The sequence below is a fragment of the Bombyx mandarina genome, chromosome 28 (assembly GCF_030267445.1).
Source record: "Bombyx mandarina strain Sakado chromosome 28, ASM3026744v2".
NCBI classification, from domain to species: domain Eukaryota; kingdom Metazoa; phylum Arthropoda; class Insecta; order Lepidoptera; family Bombycidae; genus Bombyx; species Bombyx mandarina.
The window spans coordinates 1507629-1521876 of record NC_143233.1 but is presented as its reverse complement, the minus strand read 5'-3'; the positions used below and the strand labels follow the sequence as shown (position 1 = coordinate 1521876).

Sequence of the window (14248 nt, the reverse complement as noted above, 5' to 3'; positions counted from 1 at the left end):
CGAGTCTTGCTGGAAGGACCATTCTTGATTATTGAACATGGTGTTGTTAAGGGGCTTCACTACCTTTTCAATAATGGCATCTTGATACACTTGTGCCGATGTTTAAGGTACCTATTTCACAAAAGTATGGTCCAGTCACTTCTTCATAGCTAATACCCCACCAAACCATCACTGAAGTCGGATAGTGCCCACGTTGCACTCCATTGACTAATTGGGAAGCTTCTTTAGAGCTTTGAGCATAAATACGGTCATTTTGTTTGTTAAAATGTTGCTCAATTGTAAATATTTTCTCATCCGTAAACAAAAAATTTCTATGACCTCCCTTTGCGTACCGCTTCAGTACTTGTTTCGATTTTACCACCCTATTCTCTTTTAAATTATCAGTTAAGAAATGACCCGTACGTCTCTTATAGGCTGCAAGTCCTAAGTCATCTTTTAAAATACGCGACATGGTTCTAGGTGCTATTTTCATCCCCTGAGATAAAATCTTTTGCTTTCGGACAGGATTTCTTCGAATTCTTTACCTTACTGCTTTGACCACCTTTTTCGTACGAACACTACGTTGACGGTCAGATCTTTTTCTGTCACAAACAGAGGAGGTCTCATTGCACCTATTAATAGCCCGGTACACAAACATTTTACTAATACCAAGCGTATGGAGAGTTTTAAAAATTGCATTTGGCTCCATACCTACTTTGTGTAATGTAATCACAGCGATTCTGTTCTCTCTATCACCCCACTCCATTTTAATATCACAAAATATTGTACAATATATTGGCGCCAAAATGAGAAAACTCAATGAGAAATCATATAAAAATGACAGATTCAAAATTCAAATGTAATATTTTGTTTATTTTTAATTGTAACAGTATTTATGGCCAGACTAAGTATACTACTATTATAAAGAGGAAAGATTTGTTTGTTTGTTTGTATTGAATAGGCTCCGAAACTACTTCTTCTTCTCCGAAAAATTCTTTCACTGGTTGGAAGCTACACTATTCCCGAGTGAAATACATAGGTTATAATTTTTTTTGAAAAAATTAGGGATACTTACTAATACTAGAATAATGTAGCCCAAGGTGAAAACAAAAATTACCTACAATATTCTTTTACATCGCGTGCCCTGCGAAAACTATTGATTATAGAATAAAATAATGTAGTACGACTTTGTAGAACACATTATTATTTACAAAAAGTGTCGCGACAGCTTATGTCTAACTATTATAGTTATGCCACAATAAGTGTTCTTTTGTTTAAAAATCTAAAACAACGTGAAATATCGTTGAAATTTTTGTTAAAGACCCGAGCGGAGCCGGAGCGGGCCGCTTCTAAATTTATATGACGGTAGTAGGTCTTTCATTACCAAGGTTATTCTATATGTTTTGATCGTGGAAATAATTTACAGTATACACTCTTCCGGTGTGTTTAGAACGATTTAACAAATCGCCTTGTCGCATTAAAAGTGTACAATTTTCGAAAAATATTCGAAATTGAGTTAATATGCGGAATATTTTGGTATAAGCAGTAACTATACTGAGATCTTAGAAATTATATCTCAAGGTGGGTGGCGCATTTACGTTGTAGATGTCCATGGGCTCCAGTAACTACTTAACACCAGGTCGGCTGTGAGGTCTTCCAACCATCTAAGCAATAAAAAAAAAAATCTCATAAATACTGTCAAAAGAGCGTAGTTTAGTTTTTTTTTATAGTTTACCTATGTTCTGACTACTATTGACAAAATTAAGACAATTTTGTCTTACTTTGAAAGACAGATAATGTAACTGGTAAAAAAAAAAATGTTGCAAAGATGATTAATATTATAAATATCACATGTTAAACCTTTAAAACACTCTCATGTAAAATTAGTAAGTTTTGACATTATACAGTTTTAATGCGAGAAGACGAAATAATCAAATCGAAATCTATACGTATCAATCGGATGGAAACAGATTTCCACTGTTGGGTGCCCGGAGTGACGTTGGTAGCAAGTCCGTAGTTTTCGATCTTTAGTACAAAAGTCTGTTCGGTCTGGAAGTTCCACGACATATGTGACAATCAGCACCTTTCAGTACTTTCCTGTGGCGAGAGGTGGACGAAGATAGCCGAAGACCGGGCTCATTGGTGTGGATTGGAAAAGACCTATGTCCAGCAGTGGACGACTGGGTTGATGATGATGATGAAGAGACAAAGCTCCGCACGAAGTCGTCGTGGCCTAAAGGATAAGACGTCCGGTGCATTCGTATCTAGCGATGCACCGGTGTTCGAATCCCGCAGGTGGGTACCAATTTGTGTAATGAAATACGTACTTAACAAATGTTCACGATTGACTTCCACGGTGAAGGAATAACATCGTGTAATAAAAATAATAAAAATCAAACCCGTAAAATGATAATTTGCGTAATAATTGGTGTAAGGACCTTTTGTGAGTCCGCACGGGTAGGTATCACCGCTCTGCCTATTTCTGCCGTGAAGCAGTAATGCGTTTCGGCTTGAAGGGTTGAGCAGCCGTTGTAATTATACTGAGATCTTAGAACTTCTGAACTTATATCTCTAGTAACCACTTAATACTAGGTGGACTGTGAGCTCGTTTTTTTTTTTATTGCTTAGAGGGGTGGACGAGCTCACAGCCCACCTGGTGTTAAGTGGTTACTGGAGCCCATAGACATCCACAACGTAAATGCGCCACCCACCTTAAGATACAAGTTCTAAGATCTCAAGTCTACCCATCTAAGGAAAAAAAAGCTCTGCATGGGGGTGGCAAAATCGGAACTATTATAATAAGACACCATTTTGCTTGCTGGCTGTCAAAATTGTTCTAATGTGATGGCGGTGATGATAGTTGAAAAATGACGGATGACGCGAAATCGAATTCAGGAAAAAGTTTTTATCGTATTATTTTTGTTAAAATCAATTCTAACATACTTTTTACAGACTAGCTCATACAACAATAGGGTTTATGGCCCGTACGGGTTAGCTATACTGTCTATATCTTTTAAGAAACAGTTATGTTTTCTGGTTTGAAACAAAGGACGTTTTTAATATGGAATACAATTAGCTTTTTTTTAATACGATTCGATATTATTTCTATAAAGGTGTGGGAGCATTCCGATAGATAAGAACTTGCCTGCCCAACAAAATGCGCAAAAATACCTCTTACCTTGCCATGATGCGTAGAATTGTCCGACATATCTATTATATCAGGATCCTCAGTGGAAATATCATGGCCGTGTCTATGGGAACTGCAGACGAGTATCTGAAATAAAAACAGAATTTTATCAATATTGTTATGTCAGTAAATGTGATATTATTAAAGATACAGATGCTAAGTGTTTACTGGAACTCTAAAATCACCAAAAGGGGAATTCCCTGGAAGGGTTTGAGCAAAGGTTTCAGTTGCACTCTTGTTGGCACTGTAGTTCAAAATAGGGGGAAACTAAAATAAGTTGAGGGGAAGTTACTGGTGGTACGACCTTTTGTAAGTCCGCGCGGGTGGGTACCACCACCTTGCCTATTTCTGTCGTGAAGCAGTAATGCGTTTCGGTTTGAAGGATGGGGCAGCCGTTGTAACTAAGCTTGAGACCTTAGAACTTATATCTCGAGGTGGGTGGCGCATTTACGTTGTGGATGTCTATGGGCTCTTGTTCTTTTCCAGTAACCACTTAACACCAGGTGGGCTGTGAGCTCATCCAACCACATAAGCAATAAAAAAATTTAAAAAAAAACTAAGAAGGAGGAGTACAGGAAGGAGTGAAAATAAGGTAACGATGATGTTGCTACCAACTTATGAAGACTGAATTTTGTAGTAGTAGTTTTCGAAAATATAATTAACATATAATAAGAATTGAAAACATTGACATTTAAGGAAACAATAAAATGAGAATCCGACAGCAACTTTACAAATAATCGAATGCAACTCATTAAAAATTAACAGCCGATATTGAGCACACCTATGTTAAATCCCAAAATCACCATTATAATCTTTTTATACCTGTCTTTGTAGTCAGACGAGCATAAGGCTCACCTGAAGATGAGTGGTTACTCATGAACGTCAGCAACGTCAAGAGAATACCGAAGCCTCTGCCTATTGCTGAATACTTTCCACAAGCCGCACTTGAAGAAGCACATGGTATTTGGAACATAATTACTAAATACTCTGAGTTTAGTATAAAATTCTATTATAATGAAACCCTGACCTTCAAAAGGCCAAGCTAACAACAGTAAGAGAGTTCAAAACATGTTGAGAGCTAAACTGTATCAACACTTAAATCAAAAAACAAATCCATCCAACAATATCCGTCACGACAAATTTAACGGCCGGATTTTTTCACGAGCACCAGATAAAACTGTCATTCCCAAACGCTGCACGTTTGTTTGTATATACTCGTATAGGCAATACCTATAGAAGCATTGGAGCGCGTCAGAATTTATATTGGTTAGTGATTGACCGTCTTGATAGTACCGATCTATGACGATACGATCGCATTTCGGTGGCTTTCAATTTGGCCAACTGATATAGGCTATTGATATTACGATAGTTTTCTGGTAATTGTTACTGAGTAACTGAATAGTCTACTTAAACGACGCTAAGTAGACTTACAATAGACAATTGAGCTCTCGACTAAAATTAAGCTCTGCCTTATCTCTTGTCGCAAAGACTCCTATTACCCATTACTGGTGGTAGGACCTCTTGTAAGTCCGAGCGGATAGGTACCACCACCCTGCCTGTTTCTGCCGTGAAGCAGTAATGCGTTTCGGTTTGAAGGGTCGGGCAGCCGTTGTAACTATACTGAGACCCTTAGAACTCATATCTCAAGGTGGGTGGCGCATTTACGTTGTAGATGTCTATGGGCTCCAGTAACCACTTAACACCAGGTGGGCTGTGAGCTCGTTCACCCATCTAAGCAATAAATAAAAAAATTAACTTTTCCAATGATTTCCATTCATCCATCAAATATTTATTTTGGTGCAATTCCATCGATATGCATCAGTCCTTGTCGAATACGTAAGATAGAACCATAGAATATTTTATATTACGCAGAATTGCCGTCCATCGACCCGGAAGATGGATCTCATCAAATTGACGACGTAATTTTTTTGTTGGAGTTTTCGCGGTGAGCCGTACGTATAGCGTAGAAGTCGATTTTGTTATAGATGTGAATGAGCTTTCAGATAACAAAGGCTATATAGAAGTTAGAAAGACAGATCGGAGAACCGGGTTGAAGAGCTTGCAAAACCTGATGATTCTATAGCAACTGAGACATGAGGTTTTTGTTTTCGCATTATTTCCACCTAAATACAGTACTAAAATTCGTATTAGGTAGTGTTTCAGACTATTTTTAGCGCCCAAGACATTTCACGAAAATATTTGGTAGATATAGGCAGTATGGTGGTAACTGCTAGTGTGGTCTCAGAATGCTTGCTTATTATAAGCCTACAGATGTCAAATATTAGAAATTGGCTTCCCTGAGGTTCACCATGATGATGCATGGACTGTCAACACTCGAGAACTGTTGACACTAGCGGCCTTTTGTTGTTAATATGCCTTGTCCAGTGTCACTCCAAACTCGCAATCCTTCCGACTATATCAGTTACTCGTGACATTCTTCTCGTTCCTGATTCTATCTCGCAAGAACACCAGTCGTAGCCCTCTCCTTTGCTCTTTGGATTACTCTGCCTTCATAAGGCTCATTGTGTGCGGCCAGGTCTTAGTGCCATACAAAATTTTTATCTTGGCTTTCATCTTGAGCTCCTGCAGTATTTGGGCTGGGGACATTCTCCCCTTTTTCTTAACGTTGTCCGCCCGAGTTGAGTTAGACTCTCGACCTCTTCCTCGAAGTTGTACCTACCTAGTTGGACTGTGTGCTTCAGGCAAAAGTACTTAGGAACTAGTTGGAGCTTAGACACTCTGTATATGGATTGGGCATTACGCAAGTGACATAGGCCCAGTTATTGGGAAGTATACTGAAATCTTACATGATCTCAAGCATAATTAAGTAGGCAAACCGAAAGTACATATATTACATATACATCTTTGAGTTTGATGCCAAGCACTTTGCAGCCCTGACCCTTGAATGTATCCTACAAACCAGTGTTAAACAGTTTCATAGAAACAAGATCCGCCTAACTTACATCACGCTGTAGAAAATGGGTTCCAAAGCTCGATCCTGTAATACTAATACCTACAATGCGTAAATACCCAATTTCCTAAATTGGGATGTTTGCTTTTATTACGATGAGATACGCCTTGTGAGTTTAGAATTCAAAATACATAGTTTGTAGCTGATTCAAACTGAGTCGTCATTATCTCTAACGGCACGCCGATGATAAACATAGTTTAATTCTAGTCGAAACCAGTCTATTCTGTAAGTTATTGTTCTGTGCAATCGATACGTCCAAGGGACATCTTGATAGCGTGAATGGGGACATCGGGTCAACGACCGAAAGGGCTCCCGGAAAATTATTTTATCAAGTTAGGTTTTTGTTTGAGCATACAGCATACGCGTTGTATTTGGTCTTGTTGTTCATGGATTAAATGTTTAGATTTAACCAACGCTTGTATTTATTTTACGTGACTTTTAGATGTTCAGTTGAGAATGATAAGATGATGAGTTTTTTTTTCATAATTCCTAACTGAATACTTTATTTATATTTATCAATCAGACCCGATACGATTCGTACTGATAATGTTTCATCATCAAAGTAATGATATCTTGGTCGCAGTTAATAACGAATACTAAAATCAAATAACACAGGATCTCTTTGCGTGAAAAAGCTTCATTATCCGAAACTCAATACCAGGTTTCTTAGAAAAGCTCACGAGATTACTTCTTCAAGCGAAATTAAATGGAAAGGGAATCGGATCCTTGAAACAGATACCGACTTTAACAATTAAATACCTTTGAAGTCGTGGCCTAAGGGATAAGACGCTCGGTGCATTCGTGCTGAGCGATGCACCCGGTGTTCGAATCTCAGGCGGGTACCAATTTTTCTAATGAAATACGTACTCAACAAATGTTCAAGATAGATTTCCGCGGTGAAGGAATAACATCTTGTAATAAAAATCAAACCCGCAAAAATTATAATTTGCGTAATTACTGGTGGTGATGTAGCGTGCAACATTCGGTTGCACTCGGGCGTCATCGGTCGCGATCGGAGTTCCCGAACGCGCAGGTGTCCCGTGACGTCATACTGCGAAATTCGCGCGCGTCGATTTAAGTGGATTGTAAAAACGTATTATAATTTTAGTTTTAATTTGTGTCTTGTAGTGCCTAGCGACTTGTTTACTCTTTTTACTTTACAATAGAACATTGTACACATATTACATTACATATATTGTTTAATTGGTGTGTTTGACTTTTATGTGTTCGGAGTATAGTATCCCGAGCATACGAATAACAAACCACAGTAGGACCTCTTGTGAGTCCGCGCGGGTGGGTACCACCACCCTGCCTATTTCTGCCGTGAAGCAGTAATGCGTTTCGGTTTGAAGAGTGGGGCAGCCGTTGTAACTATACTGAGACCCTTAGAACTCATATCTCAAGGTGGGTGGCGCATTTACGTTGTAGATGTCTATGGGCTCCAGTAACCACTTAACACCAGGTGGGCTGTGAGCTCGTCCACCCATCTAAGCAATAAAAATAAAAAAAACTAAAACGTGTTGACGAGTGACAATGAATTATTAAAATATAGTAAGGGAAATCATATTGGTTTGGCATGAGAGCCTTAACGAATAAGGATCTTCGTCCTGCTCATTTATGCAATGCAGCAGTGATGCGTTTTGATTTGTAGGTAGGGACAACTGATCTGCAACATAAGCTGTCTGGGGAGTTAGGGGCTGTCTGTTAAGGGTAATACTAATTGACTCAAATGATCCTAACAGAACACTGGGATCTCTGCAACCGTTTTGCCAATTTACGGCCAGGATACAAGGATATTCACAGACTCATCGACCGAACTACTCAACGTCAATTTCCAGGACCTCTCTAACAGTGCTTTAATTGTAGCCATGTATAAGCATCCCTGGTGGTAGGACCTCTTGTGAATCCGCACGGGTAGGTACCACCACCCCGCTTATTTCTGCCGTGAAGCAGAAATGCGTTTCGGTTTGAAGAGTGGGGCAGCCGTTGTAACTATACTGAGAACTTAGAACTTATATCTCAAGGTGGGTGGCGCGTTTACGTTGTGGATGTCTATGGGCTCCAGTAACCACCACCACTTAACACCAGGTGGACTGTGAGCTCTTCCATCCATATAAGCAATAAAAAAAACCGCCATGCCACATCTCAGTCTGCCGACGAATGCCACTTTCACAATGAGTTGCTCGCTCCGGGCATTTCAATATCGTAGTAATTGTTACGTTATAATACTCATTGTAAAAAATTCATATTTAAAAAAATAATAATCTAATATTAAAAAATAAATAAATAATAACTTCAAACTTAAAAAAGAAAAAAAAAGACATGCCCGCTGAGTTTCTTGCCAATTCTTCTCAGGACGGAGGCTAGTTCTTGTGAATTGGCGGTAGTTCTTTTGACGTTCAACAAGTATGTACTTTCATTTATGTTGAATAAAAATTTTTTGATTTGATTTGATTTGATTTCGCAAAAATTATCGCACTGATCTAGTACAATCATATCATCCACGTTGGACATGCGAGAAGAATTGGGTATATCGGAGCATCAGTGGAAATAGCTGTGATATAATTGGAAACGTCAGGTTAATTACCTGGGTGGAATCGGAAATGGCGCTGCGATCGTAATTGTTTATGGGTAGACTTGTTGTTGACTCGTTCAATAGACTTTTTTTTTGGTACAATTTTTCCTTATTAGGAATGGCAAGGGATCTAGGCCCATACAGCCTTGTCTGTTCTATATAATTTCTGAAATCAATTTTCAAAAAAGCCGATGCCAGGTATTGTATGATTTATATTATATCCTGAAATAAAAATTTCATTAAGGCCGAAGCCAAGTCCTTTATACGTAATTTCTTCCAGAAATATCGTTCAATAGACAATGACGTATGGCAACTGTCAGTGAATCTGTGGATGACGTGTGATATTTGAAGAGTTGGTCTATGATGGTAGTGACTGTACAGTCATTTGAGACAGAAGGTATTCTCTTTGGAGGCACCATTGCGATCGCATGCATCTCTGAGATCACCGCATTTCAGGTCTGCTATTATTTAACTGTGTTCTTATTTCGTGTCTAACCTACAAGTGACTGACCACGAGGACACAGGTGATGATCGGGACGAGCTCAACCCGACAGGTATATAAGGAACTAGGGGCCCGCTCCGGGTCCACTCGGGTCTCTAACAAAAATTTCAACGATATTTGACGTTGTTTTATTTTTTTAAATAAAAGAGCACTTTTGCGGCACAACTAAAATAGTTAGATGTGCCGTTGCGACACTTTTTGTAAATAATAATATGCTCTACAAAGTCGTAGTACATTATTTTATTCTATCATTTATAGTTATCGCAGGGCACGCGACGTAAAGAATATTTTAGGTAATTTTTTTACACCTTGGGTTACATTATTGGAGTTTTAGTAAGGATCCCTATTGTTTATAAAAAAAAAATAGCCTTTGTCGCTCGGGAATAGTGTAGCTTTCAAACTATAAAATAATTTTTCAAATCGGTTCAGTAGTTTCGGAGCATATTCAATACAAACAAACAAACAAATCTTTCCTCTTCATAATGTTAGTATAGAGTATAGATATGTCAAGGGCGGTCCCCAGGATCGAGTCATACACGGCGTTCCATATCAAAACAGCCGACAACAGATCCCCGGGGAAAGGTACTTGTTACACAGTTTAGTTTGGATCCATGAATTTACTGCGACTTAAAAATAGTCAATAACCATAAATGCGAGAGCAACACGACCGTTAGTAACGAAACGTTATTAAGCGGGAGATTGGCATAAATTACGGAATATATCGAAACATCCCTGGGACGGGGCTCGGTTTAATGTGGCGTGAAAGGCGCCGGGCCGTGAGATCTGTACCGGGAGATAAGATCGTCAAATGATAAGGGCTTTCGATTGGAGTGTAATAGATTTGTTTGGCGTAATATCGGATATGTTGGATTCGAATTTTCCTGATTGCGTGTTTGTATTTCTTTTTTAAATTAATTAGTCGTGGCTCAGAGGAATAATATTAAACATCCAACGTCTTAGACCGCCCATTATACTTTTTTGTATTGAATATTTTTGCATTTTTATTTATTGTGGTGTATAACAAAGCATACTCTCTCTTTTTTAATTAATTAATTGAAAGTAATCTCTTAATTGAAAGCCTTTTCGCTGTAGACACAGGCAGTAAAAACAGACCTCAATGAGCGACGCTAACCATTCACCATCAGGTGGTCTGCATAAGACTTTGTCAACGAATGCAATAAAGATATTTCACAAATGTTCTTGAGTGACTTTCATAATGGACTGATAACATCGTATATCATAAACGAAGCCCACAAAATTCAATTTGTGTAGTGATGATGGGACATACCACAGGACTTCAGTGGTAGGCAGCACGGTTTTTTTTTTTTTGCTTAGCTGGGTGGACGAGCTCACAGCCCACCTGATATTAAGTGGTTACTGGCGTCCATAGACATCTACAACGTAAATGCGCCCCCCACCTTGAGATATAAGTTCTAAGGTCTCAGTATAGTTACAACGGCTACCCCACCCTTCAAACTGAAACGCATTACTGCTTCACGGCAGAAATAGGCGGGGCGGTGGTACCTACCCGTGCGGACTCACAAGAGGTTCTACCACCAGTAATTACGCAAATTATAATTTTGCGAGTTTTTTTATTTTTATTTATATTACACCTATTTCAATCATCTATTCAATCTATTTCTGCCGCGAAACAGTCGCATTCCATTCAAAAGACCGGGACAGTCGTTACACAGTTGATACATCGACCTCGTGTCTCAAGGTGAGTGGCCGTGATCACGTTGTGATGCCCATTACCTCTACAAATTTAACACTAGGAAATTCTCTAGCTTGTTCACCCACAACAACTTAAGAAATAAGCACAAACATGACTTTGATCTATTCGCCTTTATTTCAACATTAATCTATGTATTCATGCAAAGAACAAAAGGAAATAAATGCTGAAGAATTCATTGACGTTTCCTCTTAAGGTAAATAAGTAATATTGCTTGGGGCCAAGTCAGGTCTCCCGAATCCATATTGGAATTGTCGATCAACGATTCGCTCTTTGATTCCAGATTAAAAGTCAATCTTATACAGACTTATGAGAAATTGTACATTGATTTATCTGTGGTTTGAAGTTAATATCTCGAATTAATTAATAGTTGTCTATGGAGACAAGTGAATGTATCATAGAATAACTAGCGTGACATTCATTGCTTGTGTGGAAGTATTTTTTAAACGGACATAAGTGGTACGGTCTTTGCCACGTACCATCCGGCTATGGAATGAACTACCCTCCACGGTGTTTCCCGAGCGCTATGACATTCCTTCTTCAAACGAGGCTTGTGGATAGTATTAAGCGGTTGGCAGCGGCTTGGCTCTGCCCCTGGCATTGCTGTAGTCCATGGGCGACGGTAACCACTCACCATCAGGTGGGCCGTATGCTCGTCTGCCTACAAGGGCGATAAAAAAAAACCACTTAACACCAGGTGAGTCGTGGGCGCGTCCACCCATCTAAGCAATAAAAAAAAATTACTAAAGAAATCCTATACTAAATGTTTTACGACATTTTTAACTATAGACCCCACTCACACTACTGTCTGGATGCAACCTGTGACGCAGCAATAGAGAAAACCAAAATACAAATATATGATTATGAGTAAGTAAGTAAAAAATGTAATATTAAAAAATTAATAAATAATAATTTCTTATTAAAAAAAAAAAAAAAAAACATGCCCGCTGAGTTTCTTGCCAATTCTTCTCAGGACGGAGGCTAGTTCTTGTGAATTGGCGGTAGTTCTTTTGACGTTCAACAAGTATGTACTTTCATTTATGTTGAATAAAAATTTTTTGATTTGATTTGATTTGACAGACGCTTGCAAATTTAAATTATTCATTATTTAAATAAGAATATATATTTTTTTATTGCTTAGATGGTTGCACGAGGTCACAGCCCACCTGGTGTTCAGTGGTTACTGGAGCCCATAGACATCTACAACGTAAATGCGTCACCCACCTTGAGACATAAGTTCTAAGGTCTCAGGTATAGTTACAACGGCTGCCCCACCCTTAAAACCGAAACGCATTACTGCTTCACGGCAAAAATAGGCAGGGCGGTGGTACCTACCCGCGCGGACTCACAAGAGGTCCTATCACCAGTAAGAAATGAATTGAATAAATAAGTAAAGAATGAATGAATGAAAACATATGCCTATCTTAGTGACTCCTTCAATGTAATTCTGATTCTAAATCATTATGTTTCATCCACGTTATAAATACATTCTCAAATTTCGGGGTCTCCGTAACGTGAAGCCTCTCGGTTGAATGACCAGAGTTAATTGACTTTATTATACAATATGTATCCGTTTGTTTCCATTAATTACTTTTTGTTTTTTATTTTGTTTTATTTATGTAGATTTTAACACCGTATTTCATGATACAGGGTAGGTACCACCGCCCCGCCTATTTCTGTCGTGAAGCAGTAATGCGTTTCGGCTTGAAGGGCGGGGCAGCCGTAGTAGCTAAACTGAGACTTAATGATGAGAAACATGATGATGATGATGATGAACACCAGGTGGGCTGTGAGCTCGTTAACCCACCAAAGCAGTAAAAAGAAAATACCTTTTATCGTATTTTTGGTCTATAGTTACTACAAAGTTCATCATGTGAAATGGAGGCGAAGAGTTTCCATAAAGAACGAGACAAATAGAATATCTACTGTTAATAATCTCATAGATTCTGAACCAACTTGTGTTTCAGCATATAGTTTGGATACTCGCGTATTGTGTTGAAGGTATGGTTCCATTTTAGATGTACCACATTTATGATCTAAGGTAGGGTGTAGAGAAAATATGAAGCCAAATTAAAGCCAGATCTATGACTATAGAGTATTTGTGGAAGCAAGCTTTTGAGCCTTAACTACAGAATACAGAATATCTTGCAGATATTTTGGAAATCAGATCTGAAAAGAGAATAGATATTGCAGTACTTTAGACGGTACTATATTATACGGTTATATATTATATATGCATATAAAATCTACATATAATGTAAAATTGTATAATAATAATTGTAATATCGCCCCTTTAGAATTAATGTAGCTTAATCCAAAATTCTTGTTTTTTGGTAAACGCCAAAAAATTTATTTGTTATTTTTCAGTTTCGATTTTAAAACACTTTAAGCCTTAAACCGCACACTTTAAAGTTTAAATTAATTATTTAAAAGAAACGGAAAATGACGCTTGATTTAAAAGAGACAAAAAGTTTACTTTGTCCTTTTCTAGAACAAAAATTTTAATTTATTTTTTAATATAAAAAAATATATTTATAAACTGATAGGATACATATATTTATAAGTCGTTCAAAGTATAAACCTCAGTTCCTAAATTTTATTAGTTTAGTCACTTTAAAGCTGCTTTCAGACTACGCTATACTATAGCGCCATATAGTATAGCAGCGTATACTTAGCCAATAATAATAGCCCTCTTACACTCACTCACTCGTGCTCAGACTCATTACACACAGAGGGTACATTAATACATTCATTTCAATATTTTTTTGTTAATTTTTATATTTTCCAGCTTACATTTTGTCACTTTTATGTAAACCATGAATTTCAGTGTATTTCTTGTCTATTAACTTTCTGTTTCTGTGTATGTGAAGTAAAGCTGTACTTTATACGAGGAGCATTGCTGCTTGAGGTTTTATCACCTAGTTCAAGCACAGATGCACATTATGCTTGTGTTTCTGCTTCTATGTTAATAATAAATAAATAAATAAAAATATATATAGTGCAGTACAGTGAATATATATTATTGAACGTGTCCATAACAATGTACGATGCGCGATATTAATGTGCTATGAGCCACGTACTATATGCGTATATTATAGCGTAACCTTTCTTCTTTCTTCGGTTTCCTTAATATGAGGGTCGTGACCACCTCCTCGCAACAAGAGTTTATTAAGGACCATTCCACGCCATTAGCCTCTATCTGCCGCCGAGTGTAGAGCATCGTGGACTGTGGTGTCGAGGGTAGTGCGGATCTGGTCAGTCCAACGTGTCGGGCCTCTACCTCGTGGTCTTCTTCCGTTCAC

At 38.1% G+C, this 14248-nt stretch overlaps 1 protein-coding gene across 8 annotated transcripts in view; it reads right to left on the bottom strand.

Annotated features, from left to right (window-relative positions):
- Positions 1-14248, bottom strand: part of nolo (ADAMTS-like no long nerve cord) — a 376621-nt gene that overhangs the window by 103294 nt on the left and 259079 nt on the right. For all 8 annotated transcript variants that reach the window (XM_089739120.1, XM_089739123.1, XM_089739122.1 and 5 more), the window contains exon 5: positions 3158-3253. In XM_089739120.1, the coding sequence (XP_089595246.1) occupies positions 3158-3253 (96 nt within the window). The remainder of the gene's footprint in view (positions 1-3157; positions 3254-14248) is intronic.